This window comes from Kogia breviceps, chromosome 19 (genome assembly GCF_026419965.1).
Source record: "Kogia breviceps isolate mKogBre1 chromosome 19, mKogBre1 haplotype 1, whole genome shotgun sequence".
In the NCBI taxonomy this organism is placed as follows: domain Eukaryota; kingdom Metazoa; phylum Chordata; class Mammalia; order Artiodactyla; family Physeteridae; genus Kogia; species Kogia breviceps.
In genome coordinates, this window is record NC_081328.1 from 10928602 (window position 1) to 10953012 (window position 24411).

The following is a 24411-nucleotide window of genomic DNA, read 5'->3' on the forward strand; positions in this document are numbered from 1 at the left end:
CAAGAAGTTATTTCTTGACATTGGAGGAAACAGTTAAATACAGTTTTAGTGAAAACGTAAAAAGGTTCTTAGTCACTGTTGGGTTTAGAGGAAATTTGGAGAAAAGTACCATCTTGGCATTATCAAGTCATAGTATTGACCAATTAATTTAGAATGGCTCTGAGCCCAAGAACTATGCAAATAGAATTACACAGATGTAATTCTGTACCCTGTCAAGACACAGAGTGTGAGGGGCATGTGAACGTACCGTAACACGGAAGCAGGCTACAAGCATTGCTTACCCTCAGCTCAGAGCATGTAGAGGCTCCCCACTGCTTGAGGGATCAAGTACATATTCCTCTGAATGAGTCGGATCCCACAGGCCAGCCTGTCTCCCTGTCTGACCTTATCTACCTCTGTCCCCTGTGGGACACCTGCCTTGTCCTGTGTGTGGACCTTGCTTCTACGAGTTCTTCAAGATTCCCTGCCTTGGCACCATCACCTGGTCGGGACCAAGCCTTTTCTGTGACATGATTCAAATGGCTTCTGTATAATCGTATTTTCGGTCCTACCCTTGAGGCTCTTGTTTCCTGTTCTGTACAGGTCTTCTGGCACGGAGAGCGCACTGTGTAGCCTTGCTCTGCCATGGAGCTCTGAGGCGCTGCCTGCACTTCTCCGGCGCACAGGAAGCCTTCAGTAAGCGTTGGCCATTGATAGTGATGAGGCAGTGCAGAAGAGGAAGATCCTGGGGGAATTGGAGGTTATTCTGGCTCTTTGTGCTTTGCTTTGGGGGGAGTGGTGGTATTGGCTTTCTTTTGGAGAACTTCACAGTCCACGAGAGCTATGGAGGAAAGGTCACAGATCTGTGTTGCCTTTCCCTGATTTCCAGAATATCACTTCATTATGGACTGTCTTGCTTTAGAAACTTCACTGGCTTCCCATTGCCTTCAGAATCAAATGTTACTCTAACATTTAGGTCTTTATACCCTTCCACTCTTACCTCCCAGTGCTGTTTAGCCAGCCGGGTCCATTTACTGTTTCCCATATATGAGGGGAATTTTGTCCTTTGCTCCCTTTTTCTCATTTCAGCCCTTTTCTCCCTCCTAAGCCCTTTCCACTTTCAAGGACCACATAGAAGCATTTAACAGTAGCATGGGAGTTTGGGAAAGGCTTCACCAAACCAAAGGTTGAGAAGCTGAAAGAATTTGCCGGGCAAAGAAGGAAAGGGATATTCCATTTGAAAGGCACAGCGTGTGGAAATATATTGAGGTGAGGGAAAGTAAAACTTGGGGAATGATGTTTCTTTGGGACATGGTCTAGAGTCTGAGTTGGCTGGGACCTTTGTAGCCGTTGCAGGCAACCTGTCCCCCACCTGCCCAAGGATCACTTCTGTAACATCTTGGACAGTTAGCCTGTTAAAGGTATTAGCGAGTTTTCTGATTTATTTACTTATTTATTTTTTACATTTTTGAAAATAAATTTATTTATTTTATTTATTTACCTTTGATCACATTGGGTCTTCGTTGCTGTGCGCGGGCTTTCTCTAGTTGTGGTGAGCGGGGGCTACTCTTCATTGTGCTGCACGGGCTTCTCATTGTGGCGGCTTCTCTTGTTGTGGAGCCTGGGCTCTAGGCGTGCGGGCTTCAACAGTCGGCTCAGTAGTTGTGGCTCGTGGGCCCTAGAGCTCAGGCTCAGTAGTTGTGGCGCACGGGCTTAGTTGCGGCATGTGGGATACTTTCTGGACCAGGGCTCGAACCCGTGTCCCCTGCATCGGAACTTCCCACCAGGGAAGTTCCGAGTTTGCCAATTTATAAGTCTGCCTGTTCCACTGTTCTTTTTTAGACTGAACTTGAGAATTGGGCCCTGGGCTCAGCCTGCTTGTGGGCAAATCCTAGTTCCACCATCCTCAAGCCATGTGACCTTGATTGACTTACATGGCCACTCTGGGTCTCAGTTGCCTCAGCTATAAAATGAGCATAATAATAGTATCTACCTTATATAGTCAGTGTGAGGATTAAATGAATTCATGTAAAACCCTTAGAACAGTGTCTGGCACATGCTTAATGCTCAGTAAATGTTGCTGTTAGTGGTGTTATTCTTCTGTATTGTCCTGTCTCTAGGATTGTTTACTCCATCTTCTGTGACAGCCCTTCAGTACTTCACTTAGACATGGAATGTGAAACAGTCTTACAGATGAGTTAACTAAGGCCTTAAATGGTTAAGTGACCCTTTCAGCCAACAAGTGGCAGAACTAGGACCAGACCTAGGTCTTTTGACTTCTGATGGAGTGTGCTTCTCCAAGTTGAACCCGTGTGCAGCCTTTATCTGTAAGCCTGGTGCATTGCATTCTGCTTGTCTGAGCCCACAGTTCTGGCCTGCGATGATTTTGGCTCATTCTCTTATGTGTACTGTGGTCTTGATCCCAGTAGTGGTGAAGAAGGTTAGACAGGAATGGTCTGAGCCCTGCCCCATGCTGCCCTCGGGCCAAGGCGAATGGATGGAAATCTGTAGTCAGCCAGCCCACTTTTCTGTCTCTTGTCTGTGAGGTGTATCAATTATGGCCTCTAATTAGAATGTATTAATAGTTCTTTGCAGTTTACTAGGCATAGTCTTGTTCATGAAACCTTTGGATCCCCACAACAAGCTATGAAGGAAGGTTGGGTGGGAAGACGAGTTGAGACTTAGAGAGGCCAAGAGTCTTGTCCCAGGTCTCACAGAAAGTAAGAGGTCCATGTGACACTGATCTCTTACCCACATTTCCCCTTAGTCTGACCGTGTTACACTCTTTATCTCCCACATGCTCCCTAGCATAATGCCTGCACTTGGGAGCTGCCTGCATAGCTGTCATGTGGATGGCAGAGCACGTAGCGGGTGTGACAGGAAGAGACCTGGAGCAGGAGAGGAGGAGGAGAAGGAATACAGCAGATCAGTCCAGGTTGCTGTCTATGTGGTGACTCCATGGAAATTGGGGGTCTTGCTCTGTATGCAGAGAGGCGAAGGTAGACTTGCCTTACTTTGCACCATGAGTCTAGACCCAGTGTATCGAGTTGGGTCTGGGACCCCACGTTCCAGGGCAGCGAGTTTCAGACTGTCCCTTCAGTGGGTTGGAAATCTATTTAGTCAGTGTAACCTGCAAGTTAAATGAAAGAATAGGATGGAATAGAAAAGATCAGGGTACATTATATCTGATAAGAAAAACTACATTGTTTCACCAAACCTTTATACCAATTACATGTGTACTGGCTCATGATATAAAATATATTTCTTATAGTGGATCAGCCGATGAAAGTTGAGAGGCACTGCTCTGAGGTTTATTGTCAAATTGGAGGGATCTTGGAGGGGGCAGCCAGGATGGGAGTGAGACCAAAAGCCATACCAGATAGAGAACTGGCTGAAGGATGGAGGGTTTGAAGAAACTCGGGAGACCTGATCAGTGTTTCCAGTGATCTGCAGGCTGTGTTGGGGTAGAAGGAACAGATGTGTTCTGAAGGGCCCCACGGGGTGGTAACATCAGGGATGGAGATTTCCATTTCTTACATAGAGAAGCGCACTGCTGCTGTCAACTGGCCAGAAGACGTGAGCTTCCCATCACCAGTGTGTGTCACAGAGACACTGGAGAAGGGGTTCAGCAGTAGAAAGGAACATGGTTTAAGAGATTTGTAGGTCCATTCCAATATGGGAGCCTTTATAGATCTGGGATGCTCGGCCCCCTCCACCCTTAGTCTTCTCCAGCAGCCTCGTGGTACCCTTGCTGTGAGATCTGAGCTCTGTAGCCGGGCTGGCCAGGTCCTCTCTATTCTGACCTCTGTGTGTCTCTTCATGCCCCGTCGCCGCCTCCTTTCCACACCACAGGTAGGTTATAGTTCTCACGGCCTGTGGTGCACTTTGTGTCTATTCTCACACCCTCCCCTCTACCCAGGACGGCCTCCCTGTCTTCATATACTTGCAAATTCCTAGTTATTCGTTAAGGCTCATTTTTCTGAGGGCCATTTCCCCCAAACGCCCCTACCCCTCCTGGGCTTCTGGCTTCTGGAGTGCTTCTGTTAGCTCATGGCATAGTGGTTGACAGTGTGGGGTCCCAGATCAAACCAGGATTGGCATCCAAGCTCCATCATTTACCAGTACTAACCATGTGACCTTGAACAAAATGCTTAACCTCTCTTTCCCTCTCTAGTAAAGCGATAATACTGACCTTAGGGTTGTGGAAAATATGAGTTGATCCAGGTGAGGTACTTAGGCACTCTGTCTGGTGCCTAGTAAATGCTTACTTAATAGTAAGTATCAGCTATTATAGTTGTTTATGCTGTTACTTCTATATTATAATTATCACACCTATCACATTGCTGCTCTCGGTTTACGTATCTGTCTTCTTCTAGGCTGTAAGGATTTTGGAGAACAAGGACTATGCCCTGAATCCCAATATGCACATACCCAAGCATGGGTCAAGTATATATGGCTGGCTGTCGGATGGTGTTGAATAAGTGCTAAGTAAATTGGCTTCTGTGAAACAAACTAGATGTTAAGTGTTAGATTTTACAACTTGTGCATTTCTTTAAGGACGATTCCTTTTTTAAATTTTTTAATTAGTTTATTTATTTTTGGCTGTGTTGGGTCTCCGTTGCTGCGTGCAGGCTTTCTCTAGTTGCGTTGAGCGGGGGCTACTCTTCGTTGCGGTGCGCAGGCTTCTCACTGTGGCGGCTTCTTTTGTTGCCGAGCACTGCTCTAGGTGCACCAGCTTCAGTAGTTGTGGCTCGTGGGCTCTAGAGCGCAGGCTCAGTAGTTGTGGTGCACGGGCTTAGTTGCTATGTGGCATGTGGGATCTTCCTGGACCAGGGCTCAAACTCATGTCCCCTGCATTGTCAGGAGGATTCTTAACCACTGCACCACCAGGGAAGCCCCTCTTTAAGAACAATTTCTGACTGTTAGGGAATCACGTATTTGTTTGGTGAAGCTGTTAGCAATGCTCTTCTGATATTTTTTCTCACCCGAACTGTCTTCATTTTGTTTGTTTGAAAATTCTCTTTATCATATCCATTAACTATTGACAGATCCATAGAGTCTGTTAAAAATAGCAGAATGTCACCGTTTGTTTAGCCTTGCTTATATAGGATTTTTATCAGCCATAAACGTCAGGAGTTGTGTGGGAATTTGGGAATAAACAGCACTTGAGATGCAGGTGGCACTCGAAGTGCAGAAGTTCTGGTAGGAGTAGGACTTGAGTGCTATTTGAAATTTAGAGAGTGAGTCTCAAGTTTTAAGGTTGATACTCAGTTAACATGGGCACGAGGTGCTGAGAGCAAGTTTTACAGATGCAGGAAAGAGATGGATAAGAGAGGCGTTTTGAGCACTTGGTCTCCGGACTGCAAGGAACCCCAGGGGTTATCTGGTCAAAGGAAGGAGAGTGGAGTCGTGGTGAAGAACATGAGCTCTGGAAGCTTTGTAGTCGAATACTAGCCGTGCGACCTTGGGCAAGTTCTCCGACCTCTCTGTACAACTATAAAAAGGGGAGGTTAAATAGTAAGGTCTTTTGCTGTTATGAGGAATAAATGATATGTACACTGCTTAAAATTTAGCCAGTGCTCAATATTAATTCAGAGCTTCCCAAACCATCTGTCATTCCCAATTTAATGGGTTACAGCTGTACTAAGCCCCTCAGACGCTGAGTCATACAAATACTGTTTTCTTACTATGCTGTAACGTGCAGGATTCGGGAGGTAGCTGTAACCGGTACTGCACGTTCACATCCTGGGACCTCAGGGCAGGCAGAGGTGTGCTTCTGCTCTACCTCCCTCCATATCCATTAGCTCTACTTTTTATATTGGGGTGTGCTTAAAGTTTCTTAATATTTATAATTTCCTCTTTATTATTATGAAAGCAACATATGTAGATTGCTGTATTACCACTATTAACATCTTGATGTTATTCGTTCAGATGTATCTATGTATCTATCTATATATATTTGGTACCAAAGTGGGAAGTGCATATTTGCTTTTTGTTCAAACTAACAGGAGATCATTCTCTAATATTCTTCTGTAGCCTAGTTTTTTCAGTTAGTGGTCTTCACTCTTCCATTAATTTCTGTTTAATTAATACCCAGTCCCCCCCAAAGTGTATCCAGTTGTCCCACAAGTCTCCCGTTATGGCTCATATATCCAGTGTATATACAGTTTTATTTAGAGAGGTACTATTCATCCATCTGCTTCCCAGCTTCCAAAATTTTGCTGCTGTTGTAACATCTCCTGTTCTCTTTGTCCTTATGCTTTTAAAAAAAATCCCTTTATAATATTGTTGTAGTGGGATTTCATGAGGGAGCAGAGGTAAATGCATTTGTTTAGTATGACGTCTTTGAACACTCCTGTTGACTGGTTGTCTAGCTGTTGCTCTGAAGCCTTGAGGGATGAGGTGGGCATTCCTTCCAGAGCCTCCTAATCCATCTTTATGCCACACTACCAGCAGACACAGCCATGTTTTTTTATTTTGATGAAGCATAAGTATTTTATAAAATATTGATCTCATTTTATTTTATTTATTTTTTGAATTTTATTTATTTTTATACAGCAGGTTATTTTTTTTAATTGGAGTACAGTTGCTTTACAATGTTGTGTCAGTTTCTGCTGCACAGTGAAGTGAATCAGCCATATGCATACACACATCCCCTGCCTCTTGCACCTCTGTTTCCCGCCCCGCCTCCATCCCACCCAACTAGGCCATCACAGAGCACCGAGCTGAGCTCCCTGTGCTATACAGCAGGTTCCCAACAGCTATCTGTTTTACACATGGTAGTGTATTTATGTCAAACCTAATCTCCCAATTCATCCCACCCTCCCCTTCCCCACCATGTCCAAACGTCCGTTCTCTACATCTGCATCTCTGTTCCTGCCCTGCAAGTAGGTTCATCTGTACCATTTTTCTAGATTCCACACATATGTGTTAATATACGATATTTGTTTTTCTCTTTCTGACTTCACTCTGTATGACAGACTCTAGGTCCATCCGCATCTCTACGAATGACCCAATTTCATGTCTTTTTATGGCTGAGTAATATTACATTATATATGTACCACATCTTCTTTATCCATTCATCCAGACACGTCCATCTTTATGATGAGCTTTTCCCTCTAGCTTCTATCTAATGACCTTAACTGCTCCTTCCCATTACAACCCATCAGGTATTTGAAGAGGACTCTATTACTCCCAGTCATCTTTTCTCCTCACTGAAGATTCCTTGGTCCTTCAGCTCTTCTCAGGATCTCTTTCCTCTGATCTCTTCTGTTTCATTTACTTTGTGACTTCCCTGCTAAGCTCAGCTTTCCTGATTGGGTCTAATCAGAAAAGAACAGGATGGTATCTTCCCTCCTTCTGAGCATTATGCCTTCATTAGTGTAGCCTTTGATAACTTTTTGGATTAATGTAGCCTGTTAACTCTTTGGATAATCCCCCAAAAGAAGTAGAGGCAAAAAGAATGCTATAATCTCTTTTTTTAAAATATAAATTTATTTATTTTTATTTTTGGCTACATTGGGTCTTCATTGCTGTGCATGGGCTACCTCTAGTTGCGGAGAGCGGGGGCCACTCTTCGCTGCGATGCGTGGGCTTCTCATTGTGGTGGCTTCTCTTGTTGCGGAGCATGGGCTCTAGGCATGTGGGCTTCAGTAGTTGTGGCACGCAGGCTTTGGTAGCTGTGGTTCGTGGGCTCTAGAGCACAGCCTCATTAATTGTGTTGCACAGGCTTAGTCGCCTCACGGCATGTGGGATCTTCCCGGACCAGGACTCGAACCCGTGTCCCCTGCATTGGCAGGCGGATTCTTAACCGCTGCACCACCAGGGAAGCCCCCAATTTTTTTTTTTATTGGAGTATAATTGTTTTACAATGTTGGGTTAGTTTCTGCTGTAGAACAAAGTGAATCAGCTATATGTATACATATATCCCCTCCCTCTTGAGCCTCCCTCCCACCCCCCCTCCCCAAGAATGCTGTAATCTTTCTCCCACATTCTACCTCTAAACTCTGTCCCCCTTCCTGCATTTATGTCCATGGTTTTTGGACTGAAACACAGGAATTTGCATACGTTCCTATTAAATACTGCATTGTTCAGAGGTCTGTGATGGAAATAGGGGTATTTGTGTCAGTCATGAATCATCAGTGGGACATTTCCATTTTTCTTGGAGGGGGGAAGTAAGGAAAGAGGGCAGGAGTTTTAAGAAAGAGAGAGGATTACTTAGAAAGGAGGTAGAAGATTCCTAAAGTATTTCATGATGAGGGATGTTTGTGAGTGAGTGTATCTGCAGGAAGAAAGAAGGCCCTGATGAAAGAGGGCTTGAGATCTGAGGAGAGGCAGCTGCTGGGTGAGGAAAGTCTTTAGGATGTGACAGAAGGTCAGGGACACAAGAGGAGGTAACAGTGAAGATTAGAAAGGAGAAGAGGACCAGTTTGCACTGCTCCTGTGCTTTCAGTATACTGGGCTCTGTGCCAATGTTACTTAATCCAGGCAGCAGTCTGTGAGTTTGGTAATATTTGCTCCATTGTTCAGATCAAGAAGCTGAGGCTTACGGAGGCAAAGAAATGTGTGTAAAGTCACATGGCCAGTTAGTGACAGAGCAGGATTCAAGCCAAATCCCATGCTGTACCCGGTTCCCCAGATGGCCCAACATGAACAGGAAGCATATTAGATTATGGGTAAAGGTTAGTGAAAACAGGGCTGTGAAGTAGATAAACCAAGTTAGCTCTCGTGTCCAAAGAGTGTTTGAAAGAAAAAGCCCAGGTAAACCTGAGGTGCTACCCTAAGCCAATGCTTTGTTTTTGGCACTTTGTAACCAGTTGAACATTTTTGCAGTGGTTGCTTTCTTCTGAAATTATTTGGGGGAAGGGAGCTTACTCTCTTGAAAGATATGAGATGATGAAATTGTGCATACATGTAGCAATACTTACACACACATTCTGCAGAGCACCGTGAGTTACTATCCTGAACGTATTTGTTCTTTGAATGATGTATAGGAACTCTTCCCACAACAACAATAACAACAAAAATCACTGGTCTTGGGAAGTGTCAAAAAAATTATTCAGGATTTGGAGCAGACCTGATTTTCTTGCATCTCGTCTTTTAGGCCTTTGCACAGTTTGATGCTGAGGGTGATGGTACCGTTGATGCTGAGAACATGTTGGAGGCTCTCAAGAATTCCAGTGGAGCTAATCTTCAAGGGGAGCTGAGCCATATCATCAGACAGCTGCAGGCCTGTTCTCTTGTTCCAGGTAAGGCTCTCATCTGAGTGCTGAATGCTGAAGAACGCTCTCTTAAAAGCCCAAATGAACTTTGCTATAATATAGGTTGTAATTAGGCAAGCCTGTGGGCACCATGAAATAAGTGTGCTTCTTGATAGTCTTCATTAAGCTCGTGGTCTGAATTAGTGTTCAGTATAATCGTTTCTCTGGCTCCCCAGGTCAGTGTTGGTTGAGCAGTTCTACCATTTTCATGAACCTTTGTCATGAGACTGCCTTCCTTAGTGTATCTCTTTATTTCAGTCTCTCAAGAAGCCTTCCTTGGCCCCAACTGTATGTTCTCTTAGCATCCTGCATTTGTTTTTTGCAACCTATTACCGTTGTAATTAATTAATTAATTCTCACTCACTTATTTGTAAATGTCTGTCTTCACTCTTATCCTGTGAGCTCCACGAGGGCAGGGAACCTTCTCTTTTATTTCTGTTGTGTCCTCATATTTAGTACAATTTTTGGCACATCGGAGGCAACCAGTGTTTTTTTTTTTAGAAAGCTATCACTCTGAAATTTAAGTAAGAATAAAAATAGCTTAAAATTAAGCAATACATCTACATTATATCTATGAAAAAATTTTGTCTATTTTTTGTTTGTTTGTTTGTTTTGCGATACGCGGGCCTCTCACCGCTGTGGCCTCTCCCCCTGCGGAGCACAGGCTCCGGACGCGCAGGCCCAGCGGCCGTGGCTCACGGGCCCAGCCGCTCCGTGGCACGCAGGATCCTCCCAGACCAGGGCACGAACCCACGCTCCCTGCATCGGCAGGCGGACTCCCAACCACTGCACCACCAGGGAAGCCCTTGTCTATGTTTTTGATGGTTTCTTTGGGGGGCTCAGAAACAGAATCAAAATAAAATTACCTTTTTTTTTTCTAGTGAGAAAACAATTGAGTTTGAAAGGAAAAAACAAACAAACAAACAAACTTGGCATATCATCCTTTTGGTTCAGTTTATCTTATCCAAGAGCTTTTCCTGCTCTGTGCACTTGGAGTCATAATGCTTAGTATAGAGCCTGAGCTCGTGCAGCAAGGAGGCAGATAGACTCGTTGGATACATAAATGTAACTCTGATTGTCCTTGACCCCTCTGACTTCCTGCTGAGGATCTATTGAGCTAGGGAAGGATGGTTTCTGTATCTCAATGAAGAATGCCTATTTCCACTCTCCCTCAAATTGTCTTTAATTGCGTAATTTTTATAGAGCATTATAGGTAACCTGTACATGTTAACTTTTCTCCTATTCTCATGGCAGTTAAAATTATGCTTTGAATTATGCATAACTAACTTACATCTTGGCATTTATGTATTACTCCCACCTCTGTGTTACCAGCATGTGGATAGCATCAGGAGTTTATTTGAACACTTCAAAGAGATGTTTTGGGAGGAGAGGAAAGTAGTGGAGACCAAGGGATCCACCAATACTTAGTGCACCATTGCTCTGGGTGACCTTGAGGAGAGGGAGAGATTAGGTTAGAAAAGTTGGGGGTCCAGATCCCAAGGTTCTTACCTTATTAGCAGGGTTGTGAGTTAGGACTTTCTTTCTTTTTGTTTAATTACAACGCTGAAGGTAGCGCTACTTTATTTTATTTATTTATTTATTTATTTATTATTTATTTTGGCTGTGCCGGGTTTTAGTTGCGGCATGCGGACTCTTTGTTGTGGCATGCATGCGGGATCTAGTTCCCCAACCAAGGATGGAACCCAGGCCCCCTGCATTAGGAGCTCAGAGTCTTACCCACTGGATCACCAGGGAAATCCCAATGAGTTAGGACTTTCTACTCAAAATTTTTATCAACAGCCAACTTAAAAGAGTTGCTTTTCACAGTCCTAGGCTGAACCTTGGTGAGCTGACCTCACCTCTCTGGTGGGATCCTAGTTCCCTGGTCCCTCTGTCTAACCCAGACTGACACTTATTCCTTTTGTTTCTCATTGTGTGGGTGCTGAATGTTTAAAAGAGAGACAGTCCCTTTACCGGGACTGTTTCAGCGTATGACAAAAGTTTTCCCATTACAAGCATCACACGGAGTCTGGGATGAGTGCAGCATCAGCAGCGTCATCATGTGAGGTTTGGGTATTACTGTGGGCGTCTGCTTAGAAAAGAACTGTAAGAGGAGGGGCAAGGGATGGCATCAGCTTCTGCGGCTTGGGAAATCAAACCAGTGTCTCTGGGTTTTGTGTAGGGGGCAGAATCAAATGGGCTGCTTCAAGGGCACAATTTCGCCTCAATCTTATGTTTATCTTTAAAAATCAATGCAAAGTTTCCTTCTGCTCTCATATAATGTTTCTGTTTCACACTTAAAAGTAGTTTCTCCTGCGGACTTCTGGAGTCCTGCTCTAGGTGCTGCTTACGTGGGTATGTTCAGTTTGTGACAGTTTATCAAATGATACAATTAGAATATATGTACTTTTGTTTTAATTAGAAAGCAAAACAAAAAGAAAAACAAATCCTCCCCAAATCTACAAGCATATCTGAGCTCCAGGAAAAGCTGCCATGTTTATTCTCTCTTCACTTAACCACCTGGGTTATGTGCACCTCAGTTCAAAGCATATTATTGTAGGTTATGAGGAACCATGAAAGGATTTTAAACAGGGTAGACATGGCCTGTTTGGTGTTTTTGTAAGATTACTCAAGTTAATGTCAGACAAAGTGCAGCCAGGGGAGCTGTTTAGGATATCTGGGGAGGTGTATGAATGGGCGGTGTTGAGGCCAGAGCCTGGGCAGTGGCCAGAGGGATGGACAGATAGAGGAGACTCCAGAGGAGCCACACTGGAGAGGAATAACTGGAATGGTGGAAGGAGCGCTCGGAGGCAGTGCGAGGAGCTATTTCCGGTCCTACCCCTTTTTTGCTGTCTTGGTCTGTCACCTGAGCCTCATTTTCCTCCGTTGTAAGAGGAGGATACCAGTACCTTCGGTGCCTTCTCTCCCCAACCCCCCACCCCCACGCCTTATTGTGGGGACCAAAAGAGGTGCTGTGTGTGGAAGGACCTTGAAAACTATAAGATGCCATCGGGAATTGTGGTCAGGGCAGTGGTTATATTTTCATTATTGTGGTCTTTTGTAGCTTAGTATAAAAGCAGTTATGCCTTTACTCTCTAACGTGATAAACTTTATTCCTAGCCCACATTCTATATGCAAAACTTCTTTAAAAATTTCAAGTTAGTATTTAGGTTTATAAATTAAACTTATAAAAATTTGAAGCTTGGATTGAAACAAATAATCACTATTCTAAGTCTTCTAAACTTTCTGTTAAACTTCAATGAAGTTAATTTTTTAATTGAGATTACCACTGATTCACTTCTTAAAAGCCTTTTTAGATTTTTCAGTGATTAAAGCTGAAACTATCAGTGAGGATTCTTACCGACTGCTTTTAATTCAGCTAATTCAGAGAGGCCGCCAGGCAGGGGATGTGGAAACTATTGTGGTGGGTTCCCGAAAACACCAAAGATGGATTTTGTCTGCTTAGGTTTCATAGACATATTTTCAGAGTCCAAGGAGGGCCTGGATGTTCACTCGTCAATGATTCTGCGCTTCCTGCATCGAAACCGGCTCTCTAGCACCGTCATCCCCTACCCTATGTTGGACCACTGCAATAACATGAGCACCATGAGGGCTTCTGTTCTGAAGGACTCTCTGGATCAACTGGTACAAAAAGAAAAGGGTACGTGTGCGTGGGTGGGGGTTGTTCTTGGGAAGGCGTGATCATCGTTTCTTCCAAGTGTGGTATTTATTGATAGGATGAGCCAACACTTCTCCCTGCTTTTATTTCTGAAAATGTAATAGTGACCAGTTTGTAGCACAAGAATGTGACCTGCTCTGCCTTTCCCCTCCCCCTCTCCTTCCCCTCCCCCTCCCCCTCCCTCTCACCCTCTTCATAACCCCAAGTCTCTGCTCAGATGTGACTTCAGAAAGGCCTTTTCTCATTACTCTTACCTAACTAATGCCCCCACCCCCGCCACTCCCCACCTTTTGGTTACTATCCCCTTTGCAGGTTTAATAGTCTAAATGGCACTTATCATCATCAGAGGTTGTAGCATTAGTGTTTACTTGCCTTTTTGTCTGTCTGTTCGCTTCATTATCCTTGGCACCTGGAACTATGCCTGCCACGTAGTAGGTACTCTGTGAATAGTTGTTCAGTAAATGAGGGAAGCCACTACAGACTCACTTAGTGACCACAACAAAAGTTGATACTGTGAATTGACAGGTCCATGGAACATAATAAGAGTCCAGAAATAGACCCAAGTACATGTGGGAATATAGTACCAGATAAATAGTTAGCATTACGTGTCAGGTTGGAAAGGTGAATTAGCAAACAAGTTGGGTTAGGGAACTGGTTAGCCATTTGCAGAAAAAAATAAAACAAGATTCTTAACCCACTGTATTCACGAAAATAAATTTCAGATGGATTATAAAAAGTTCAACCAAAAAGAAAGCTGTAAGAGCTAAAAACCCTGACATGGGAAAACCTTTCTGAGCAGGACATGAAAACTCAAAAACTACAAAAGAAAAGATTAATTAGTTAGACTGTATGCAAATTTAAATTTCTGTACAGCAAAAAATATAAGCAGAGTCAAAAGACAAATGACATTTTAGGGAACAAAAGTATATTTTGTAACATTGTGACACACTCAATTTTTTTTACTAACTCTGACCTTGGGCAATTACTTAATTTCCTTAGTTTCCTCATCTCTAAAATGAATTAATACATAAAAATGTGTAGAAAAGTGCCTGGTTCACAGTAAACAGTCAGTAAATATTACTTAGTATGTATGTGTATATATACATTACATAATGTACATAAAATATATAAATTGTTAAGAAGACTTGTGACCCAGTAACAAAAATAGATGAGGGTAGGACCAGGCCATACTCAGAAACACAAGTGGCTTAAAAAAATCTCACTCATAATGAAAGAAATGTAAATTCAAACTATAAGACATCATATTCATCTCTTGGGCGGGTTTGCAGATATATCAGTGGATTTGTGTTGTACTACAGTCAGCTCATGGAACAGTCCTTCTGCTTTATACGTGTTCTCCAATTCGGAAGGAGATTTTTAAGGAGAATTTATTTTTCTAGGGCCAAAGTGCCAAGCATATTTCTGCTAGATATTTTAAATGATCTTTTAAAAATTATCTGTGGAAGAGATGTCATGATAAAATCTGCTTTTTCTTGCAGAGAGCCCTGGAGATCTAACTAGAAGTCCAGAGACGGACAAACTCAAGTCAGTAGCAAAGTGCTATGCTTATATAGAAACATCCTCCAACCCTGCAGACATTGACAAGATGACAAATGGAGAAACGTCATCATACTGGCAGTCAGATGGCAGTGCCCGCTCACACTGGATTCGGTGGGTGCTGTAATACCAATTCTTGAGCGAAAGTCCAAGAAAATTACCCACTTTCTTTCTCTTTTCCCATCAATGTGTTAAAAAATTATTTTTTAAAATTTTAGAATATTTTCTACTTAACTGGCTAGTGTTTTTCTTCTTGTGACTATCTGGAAAGATGCTTTAAGAATCAAGTTAGTACTTCCCTGGTGGCGCAGTGGTTAAGAATCCACCTGCCAATGCAGGGGACACGGGTTCGAGCCCTGGTCCGGGAAGATCCCACATGCCACGGAGCAACTAGGCCTGTGCACCACAACTACTGAGCCCACGTGCCACAACTACTGAAGCCTGCGTGCCTAGAGCTCATGCTCCACAACAAGAGAAGCCACTGCAGTGAGAAGCCTGCGCACTGCAATGAAGAGTAGCCCCGGGTCGCTGCAACTAGAAAAAGCCCGCGTGCAGCAACGAAGACACAATGCAGCCAAAAATAAATAAATAAATAAAAATAAATCTATTTAAAAAGTTATTAAGAAAGAAAAGAATCAAGTTAAAGGAATCATGTAAAATTATCTAACCTGGTTCATATATTCATAAATATGGATAATTTCTTTACTTGGTATTTTAAGGGAGAAAATTAGCATTTGACTAATATTTTATGATACGGATTTCATATCTTTTTCACTAGGGTTTCAGGAAGATTAATATCACAAGGGACAAGGACTTTTCTTATATCTGATGTGATTTTACTTCCTAAGATTTTTTCTGCACATTTAAAAAATTTGTGTGCAACTAAGTTGGCCAGTTTAGTAGAGAAAGAGGGAACGGGGGTGGTCAGGAATCCTGGAGTGGAATTTTTTTTCCCCACCCCCACACAGCACGCGGGGGGAATCTTAGTTCCCTGACAGGGATCGAACCCGTACCCCCTGTAGTGGAAGCACAGAGTCCTAACCGCTGAACCGCCAGGGAACTCCCCCACTGGAGTGAAATAGATGACAGTAAACTATGATGAAGCTGCTATCTAAAATTTCACCTGTCCCTTTGGAAAATGGGCTGATTTCAATTGGTGGAAATAGAAATAATTACTTTGTTTTCTCATAGAGGATAAATATTTAGCCATCTATACATGAGGGAATATACCCAGTTCTTTGCATGCAGTTTAGAAATTTGCTTCTTGCCAGGTAAAGGGATTTTGTTAGACTGTTCATATTGTACTTTCCTGCTTGTATTAGTAGCTTAAAAAGAAATAGAAGATTGATCTTGAACTGAAAGGAATTTTAGAAACTTGGAAAGGTCATAAGGACTTTGAAACTAATAGCCAGCATTTCAAGTTAGTTGCTTTTAGGGGAATCAGTCTTGGGGTATGTCACATGTAAGATCTTAGAGATGGGACTTGTGGGCCCTGCCAGTTCTCAACCTGTATAAACACTTGTAGTTTCTGCTCTCCGTGTTTTCCAGTTTAAAAATGAAGCCAGATGTTGTGCTTAGGCACCTGTCCATCGCAGTGGCTGCCACTGACCAGAGCTACATGCCACAGCAGGTGACTGTAGCTGTGGGGAGGAGTGCCAGCGATCTTCAGGAAGTCCGCGACGTGCACATTCCCAGCAATGTCACTGGCTATGTGACACTGCTGGAAAATGCCAACATCAGTCAGCTCTGTGAGTTAACCAAGATACGTCTTGCCCTTCTAACTAAGGGGATTGGGAGGGGAGGAGGAAGTCATGTTTCTTGGCGGGAAGACCTCTGAAGTAGAAAAGCTGTTTGCTTTTCTTTGGAGATCTGATTTGCTTCGCATCATATACATGAAAGTGGTCATTATTTCATCTATTCAGTGTTTTTAAAAGTTATAGAAAAGCAGTAAAGCCTATTTTAATTAAAAATATTTTATTTTTGTTTTCTTATTAGAAAATTAGAAATATTTAGGTAAAAATTATTCAAAATCCCACTACCCAGGGATTGTCGCTCTGAATCCGTTGGTATGGATCCTTCCAGACCTTTTCTTATATTTCTGTATGTGTGTGTATAAATACACACACACACACACACGCATATATATATATACACATTTTTAAAAGTGAAAGATAGGTTTACATATATATATTTATATATATCTATACATGTCTTTTTACAAAAAATGGTGATATTTTGTACACGCTCTTTTGTAACTTTTTAACATGTTGTCTTATCATATGTTCATGCACACCTTTATTTAGTGTTGTAAGAATATGCCTTAATTTTAGCAAGCCTTTTATTCGTGGACATTTAGGTTGTTTCCATTTTTATACTATTATAACCTTGCTTCACACATAGCATTTTGGAAATAATCACAATTCTGTGATTTCTTTCCAGGCTTATTTCATTCAGGGAGCCGGAATGCTTCATGTTTTGTCTCATTTCTTCTAATGCTTTCCTGGGCCAAAAGAAGTATTCTTACTTTGCTCAAAGGAACTGAGGCCTGGGGAGGTAGAGTCTTTGTGTCTCACCCCTGGGCAAAGAAGTAGTTAAGCTTGTGGAGTAGAAGCTTCCTGTCTTATACTGTGGTGGTCTTTTCTCTAAATTGTGTCCTTTTAAACTTCTCACCTCCTTTCCAACCCAAATAAGAAGTTATGACAGCTCTTAAAAGTGAGTCACGCCTATGCCATTTATCTGGACTTGATAATTAAAAAGAAATTCTCACAACTGCTATGAGCCAGCTGCTGTTTCATAACAACATCGAAATTTTGGAACTCTAGGAAAAATTTTTAGACATTTTCTTACCGTGTATTTAATCAGGATTTAAAAAATGCACTTTGTGTTAATTATCAGAACTCATAAATGCCTATGAAGCTGTGTGATATAAAGATTTAAGCCACCCTTAATTTTACACCTGATTCTTTTGACTCCTTAGATTGGTCAGTGCTTTTTTGACAAATTTATTATATATACTAGCTCCATTGCACACATCATTTATTTCTGGCATCAAAGTATATCTTCAGAATTTTCTTTTCGAAATGTGAATTACTATCTTGCTTTTAGTTGGAAGCTAGCATTTGCTGAACCGAAGAAGTTAATCCAATACTGAATTTGTTGTTTGCGCTTGACAGATGTCCAGATTAACATAAAGCGTTGTCTTAGTGATGGATGTGACACTAGAATTCATGGTCTGAGGGCTGTTGGCTTTCAGAGAGTCAAGAAGTCTGGGGTCTCAGTCTCAGATGCTTCTGCAATATGGTATTGGTCTCTGCTGACATCTCTGGTGACGGCTTCCATGGAGACAAATCCCGCCTTTGTCCAAACAGTGCTACGCAACACTCAGTAAGTCGCTCTGCTTTCTAGGCTTGTCACGGGGCGCTCATTCTCTAACCCTTTAGGGCGAGTCACTGAGCAGCCTTTGATCATCGAGACTCAGTCAACAGCTGGGCCTCAGGTGCCCTGTTGTTTCCTGTTTGTGCCTTCAGCTCCTATCTTGTGAGGGGGTCCCACATGCCATTCCTCTTCCTTATCCACTGGGGAACAATTGTTCACATTTACATAGCAATATATATAGGATAAAACACCTTCAGAAGCTATGTATTATTTACCTACTTACGTCGTAGAATGTATCTGTAAAAATTATCCCTGTTTTATAGACAAGGATACAGTGACCTTCCCTGAGGTATATGACCAGGCAGTGATGGATCAGTTTGAATCTAGGTCTTTGGACCTAGGCCCTAGGTTGAAAGCTCTTTTCACTAAAGAGTCAAATCTTTTCAAGGACACCAAATTAATTTATTTTTAAATGTAGAGTACCTTTGAAAATTTTCTTCTAAAAACTGTTAGGGCAAAAAGACTCAGTAGTAATATATAAGGCAAAGCAACTAGCTTCAGTAGCAATGAAGTATTAGTATTATTTGTAAGTTTAATAACTGATAATAGACACTATTAGTGCAGGCTATTAAAATAGCCGATAAAAGAGATAGCTAATATTTTGTTCTGTAGATGTCTTTTGAGATTTCTTATTGCTATTAAATAAAACTCTTCAGCAAATAATACTGCTGGCAGTGCTAGATCTGAAGCGTAATATTTGGCCAGACTCCTTTCTTCCTGCCTGTTTTAAAGTTTAAAAAATAAAAAAAAAATTTCAAACTTAGAGAAATATTGCAAATTTGATGCAAAAAGAAAAAGTAGCTTCTTCCTGAGCCAGTTGAGAGTAATTTGCTAACCTGATGCCCCATGGTTCCTGAATATTTTATTTAGTATGTATTTCCTACAAATGAGAACATGCTGCTACAACCATTAAAATCAGGAAATTAACATTAATATACATTGCTACCATCTAATTCTCTGATCCCGTTCAGGTTGTTCTAGTTGTCTCGGTAATGTCCTTTACAGCAAAAGGATCCAGTCCGGAATCATACTTGGTATTTCATTGTCATGTCTCTGTAGTTTCCTTCAATAAGGAACAATTCCTCTGTCTTTCCTTGACTTTTAAGACTTTGACACTTTTGAAAATTATAGGTCAGTTATTTTGAAGAGCGTCCTTCAGTTTTGGTTTATCTGAAGTTTCATCATGATTAAAATTAGATTTTGTATCTCTGGCAGGAATGTCATAGAAGTGATGATGGGTTCTCATTGCATCCCGTCAGCGACACACAGCTTCAGATTGTCCTGTTACTAGTTTGGTGATGTTAACTTCGACCCTTTGATGAAAGTGGTGTCTCCCAGACTTTTCCAGTATAAAAGAATTCTTTTCCCTTTGTAATTAATCAATATTTTGTGAGGAGGTACTTTGAGACTATGTAAATATCCCATTCCTCATCAAACTTTATATTGGTATGACTCAAGATTCCCGTTTTATTCCCTGAGTTATAATCCATCACAATTTTGATGGTCAGATTGGCCCAGATTTGGCCGATGGAACCCCTTCAGTCTGGTTCATATGTCCTTTTGATATGTCCTCATCTTCTTAGAGCACTTCCTTACAGCAAGATATTCCAGGCTTATCTTGAATGTTCCCTGCCATAGCCCTAGAACCAGCTGTTTTGCTCAAGAGTCACGGTCACTCTTAGTGGAGAGTTGTGTTTAGAAACTAAACAAACTAAACTCATTGCTGTTGGAGTGTTGCTTCTCTCAGTGTACACGGCTGGGAAATACATATTTGTGTGTAAGTAATAGACACTTATGTGTATGCATAGACACATTGACACCTATATTTATTTCTATATCTGTAACACCGAAAACTCTGGAGTTTATACTTCTAATAAACTCTGATAACTTCTAATTCTAATCCAGCACTACCGTTCATTCTAGTTTTCTCCCTTTCTCTATTTGTAACTCCCTTCTATGATTGTGAAAAACCTGGCTCTCATCATCCCTAAAATATTTACTTATTTAAACAATCCCGCTCTATATAACCAGTCTCCCACCTCCCTGGCCCTTGCCTGGACACCCTCCTCACCCTCTTGGTGCTTGCATTCCATGCCAGGCTGTCCCTTTGCTCAGTACCCCACTCCAATACCTCGCTCTGGGCCACCATGCACCCCACCCATGCACCCACCCAAGGACACACAAGTGCTTACCTTGCACAGCCCTACTTTATGGACTGAATTTTCAGGAAGGGGAAGAGGAAAAGTTTTCTACCTTATTTCTGTGAAGCTATGCCACATTGTTGAAGAACGGATATACCCCTAAACAGTTGTAATAGTTAATCGGCAATGGTATCTTCACTCCTAACTTTTAAATATCAGTGATCTTAAAACTATTCTAAAATTTAAAAATTATTTTAAAAAATCAATGAGGAAAAATAAGAAAAAAATATTATGAAACAAAAGTGGGAATAAATTCTGTAAATCCTTGCATGCCACTTAGGTGCATTAGACCTTGTTGATCGACTGTATGTTAGTGTAGCTGCCCTACTGATGCAGCTCATATAGAGGGGACAAGAAACAAGAGCAGAGTGGAAGCTGACACAGTGTTAGCCTTGCTGTTTTGTCTCTGTTGTGAAATGTAGAAATAAAATAGTGTCAGGGATTCCACTACTATTATCGTAAAATGACTATCAAGTGTAGAATTTTGAGTGACTTTTTCTGTACCTTCACGTTGTTCATGGTACACTCATTGCCTAGCACAGTTGCTGGCACAAGTAGGACTCAGGAATATTTTGTTGCATAAATTTATTAGATGACTGCTGGTCCAGAGGAGGTAAAGCTATTGTAAAAGGAGATGAGAAAAGAGAAACATTAAAGCAGACTCTGACGTAGAAAGGCCAAGAAACACAGGCAGGAATAGAGAAGATGACAGGTGCTGATATGTTTAGGATAAAATAAACATATCATGATGCATCTTTAGATACAAGAGATCTGAAGATGAATTTTTTTGTGTGTCACAAACAGCTCTGCCCCTGGGGTCAAGTTTTCTAAGAACTCAGGGTTTTTCTGTAGACATATGTCTTTTGCACATACTACTTAAAATGAACACTTGCTTCCAGAGGGTTGAATGAGCTTTTATAGAGGGAAATGGAACTCTTAAAGAAAAAAGAAAAGAAAAGAAAGAAACCCCATTAAACTGTTTAGCACCAGGACCCCTGCAGAAAAAAGGCTGATCTGTGTTAGGTACCAGGTTCTCTGTAGGAACACTGTTTCTTGATAAGGGATTAATCCAGACAAGCTTCCAACAGTTTATTTTGTCTAAAATTGTATTATTAAGTTCATTGTTTGCCAGGGATTGTTCTGACTGCACATTTTACACTCCTAGGAAGGCGCTGCAGCACATGCCTCCACTTTCCCTCTCACCAGGATCTACAGATTTCTCAACTTTCCTGTCTCCCAACGTTCTGGAAGAAGTGGACAGCTTCCTCATAAGGATAACTAGGTAAAATTAAGGTTGATAAGGTAGATAAGGACTGGTGGGGGATAGAGGGCATATGTGCTTGATAAGTCTTTTTTTTTTTTTTAATTTTAAAATCTTTTAAAGATTTGTTTTTTTAAAGAATCATTTGTAGTGACTGAAGAGAAAGTGAAATAACAGTGCACCCATGTAAACTCCATGATCTAGCAACGCACCTGCCCTCAGGAATTGGGGGTGGGTGCGGAGTAGTCCCCAGATTCAGCTAGAGCAGGGATCTCAAAGTCTAGAATACAAAGCCTCGCAGTTCCCTCACATCCCCAGCCCAGCACCTGCTGTCTCCATGCACAGGTCCAACAAGCCTGATTGTCCATAGCCCTGGGAAAGGACACCCTGCTAGCTGTTTGAGGGGTTGTGTAGTGTGGGGACACTCAGCTCTGTCACAGTGAGCCCTGTTAGAGTACCAACCAGGCCCTGAGCCATCTAGACAGGGTTTTGTTTGTTTTTTCTTTTTTGGCCACACGACGTGGCATGTGGGGATCTTCATTCCCCAACCAGGGATCAGACCCACGCCCCCAGCAGTGGAAGCACAGAGTCCTAACCACTGGACTGCCAGGGAAGTCCCCATCTAGACAGGTTTAAAAGTTTCAGTGTAATATGTGTAAAAAAGCAGATGTGACGTGGACTAGATCTAAAATATGTTATTGGTGCTTGAAGGAATAAGCCCTTAACTCTCTGGCCAAGCCAAATTATTACCTGAGGCTTCTTCATAGCAGGGGCTTATTGCAACAGCCTATTTATTTTTGGTTTATAAAGTTTGACTTATTAAAGTTGATAGCATTATTTAATATTTATAGGTGAAGGTTACAGAAGTGAGGATTTAATTTCCTGGTCCTCTGGGTTGATTTAGTTTTTCTTTAGGCTGTCTTAAGGATTTTGAAAAAGTATTTCTGGTAAACAGAGAAAGCATATGGCAGGTTGATTTTGCTTATGTAATCAGTTACACAGAGTTTGAACTACCTGGATTTTCTCATAGTGTTAAGAAGTGAAGTGTTTTTTGTACTTTGTTTATAGCTGCTGTTCTACTCCAGAGGTGGAGCTGACTCTTCTGGCTTTTGCACTAGCAAGAGGGAGTGTTGCCAAAGTGCTGAGCTCCCTGTGTACTGTCACTGACCACCTGGACACACACTATGACGCCTCATCCCTCATCTCATCCATGGCATCAGTCAGGCAGAACCTGCTCCTTAAATATGGTAAATGACCTCGGCATGATGCACATGTCATAAAACCATCACCAACGTGGGACTTCCTGGCATCGTTTTATCTTTTTGTGTGGTTTGTGGGCTCGGTCGTTGTCGTTACACAATGATTTCTGGAAGAGCGTATCTCCTTTGGGGTTGGTAGGGAGAAGGGAGATGTTGGTTCGTTTATGGATGCATTAGCAGAAGAGGACCTGAGTGTTCACTATGCTGTACTCCCAGGATTTACTGGCCTAATCACTTAGGCTTGGTGGCCATTTGAGCACAACCATCTTTGATAAAGTATGGGGGTGTCTCGTGGTGTAGGTCAAGAGGTTGGGAAGTTGGAGTACCTCTCATCTGGAGGAGGGAGGAAACTGCCCCAGACCCAGAGCAAAGGATCCTTGTCTTGGAATTCATCCCTCTGCATCCTCATGATAATTTATAGCTGGTTGGAACAACATATATGGTCATACATACATGCCTGCCACCACTTTCCCCTCCTGGGCCCAACGGCAGTCCGTCTTAGCACTTTTCTACTGACCCAGGATGGGGCCTCCTAATCCTTCTCATAACGGGAGTCCATACAGCTACTCTCAGATGACTGCAGTGGACATGTGCTGTCCCGGCCTCTAGTGCTCAAGTTTCTGTCCACAAGTACAGTATTGGATCCCATCCTCTTCAGTAATAGAGGCAATACTGTGATATTTCCTCATGATATTTGTACCTTTGCCTTAATATCACTTAATAATGTATTTTATGTTTTAATTTTTTAAGTCTGACAATCGATGTCTTGTAAATCTAGTCCCTCCCCAATTTTGGAAAGGTCATTTTGGGGGAGGGGGAGGGGCGTGTAGAAGGCACAGCCACATGGGAGGGATATGTAGTGTCTGGAAAATATTCTCCAGAAAGGGTTTTGATTCAGTTTAGCAGTTATTTGAGCAGGGAGCACAGGATGGAGGAGGAATGCATAGGGGGACTGTTCATTTGATAATGTTCTAGTTTGGGGTTGGGGTTATAGGTTAATAGGGTTATAAGGTTTTCATTATATTATTAGAACAAAAGAAAATGAAAAGTTTTCAGATCATTATAGCAAAAGTTGATTTTTATAATTTTGAAAACTTTCAAAATTTGCCTGGAGATGTTTTAAAGAAACAAGACCCAGAATGCTAAGACATTATTTATATATTTAAATGCAATTACAATAAAATTAATTATTGGCTCCAAAACAGTGTCTTAGGAATTCCTCCCTTCCCCCCACACAACACACAAATATGTTGAGCCTGTGCTATTAATCTATGTCTTATAATGTGCTTTGTTTCCAACTAGTGGTTATTCTAGAATGATTCTCCTCAGAATTACTTAGGGACATAAGCTGTACTTTGTCTCTTTCAGGAAAGCAGAAAAGGATGGTGTCAACTTTTGTCTAATATCACTTCCTATTTTAGCTTTTAAATGGGGAAATTTTTACTGAGCCGTCTGGGTGTCCACAGGCTCTCCATTTGCACTGATGAGCGTTCTAGTTTTCATTTTTTCATAGCGCTAGCTTCAGGCTGTCTCTTTCTCTCTCTCTCTCTTCTTTGATCAGGTAAACCTCTGCAGTTGACTCTTCAGGCCTGTGATGTCAAGGGAAAAGAAGAGAAGTCAGGACCTGAAAACCTCCTTGTTGAACCGTGGACGAGGGACGGTGAGTGGTGGACCTGTCGGGTTTTCGTGAGTCAAGGGGGCCGTCGCGCTCACTGGAGGCTGTGAAACCGCACCGTGGTCTTCGAAACTTTCAAGATGTGCAGTCTTCGCTGCCATGTCC

The 24411-nt window shown here is 42.0% G+C and overlaps 1 protein-coding gene across 7 annotated transcripts in view; it reads left to right on the plus strand.

The window, feature by feature from the left end:
- ZZEF1 (zinc finger ZZ-type and EF-hand domain containing 1) overlaps positions 1–24411 on the plus strand; it is a 117298-nt gene that overhangs the window by 7702 nt on the left and 85185 nt on the right. For 5 of the 7 annotated variants that reach the window (XM_067021533.1, XM_059046627.2, XM_059046628.2 and 2 more), the window contains exons 2-9: positions 9083–9227; positions 12706–12900; positions 14418–14589; positions 16024–16223; positions 17649–17859; positions 21277–21393; positions 22441–22619; positions 24193–24291. In XM_067021533.1, the coding sequence (XP_066877634.1) occupies positions 9083–9227; positions 12706–12900; positions 14418–14589; positions 16024–16223; positions 17649–17859; positions 21277–21393; positions 22441–22619; positions 24193–24291 (1318 nt within the window). Of the gene's footprint in view, positions 1–9082; positions 9228–12705; positions 12901–14417; positions 14590–16023; positions 16224–17648; positions 17860–21276; positions 21394–22440; positions 22620–24192; positions 24292–24411 lie in introns of those variants that run through there. The other 2 variants (XM_067021535.1, XM_067021534.1) reach the window with 2 other exon arrangements.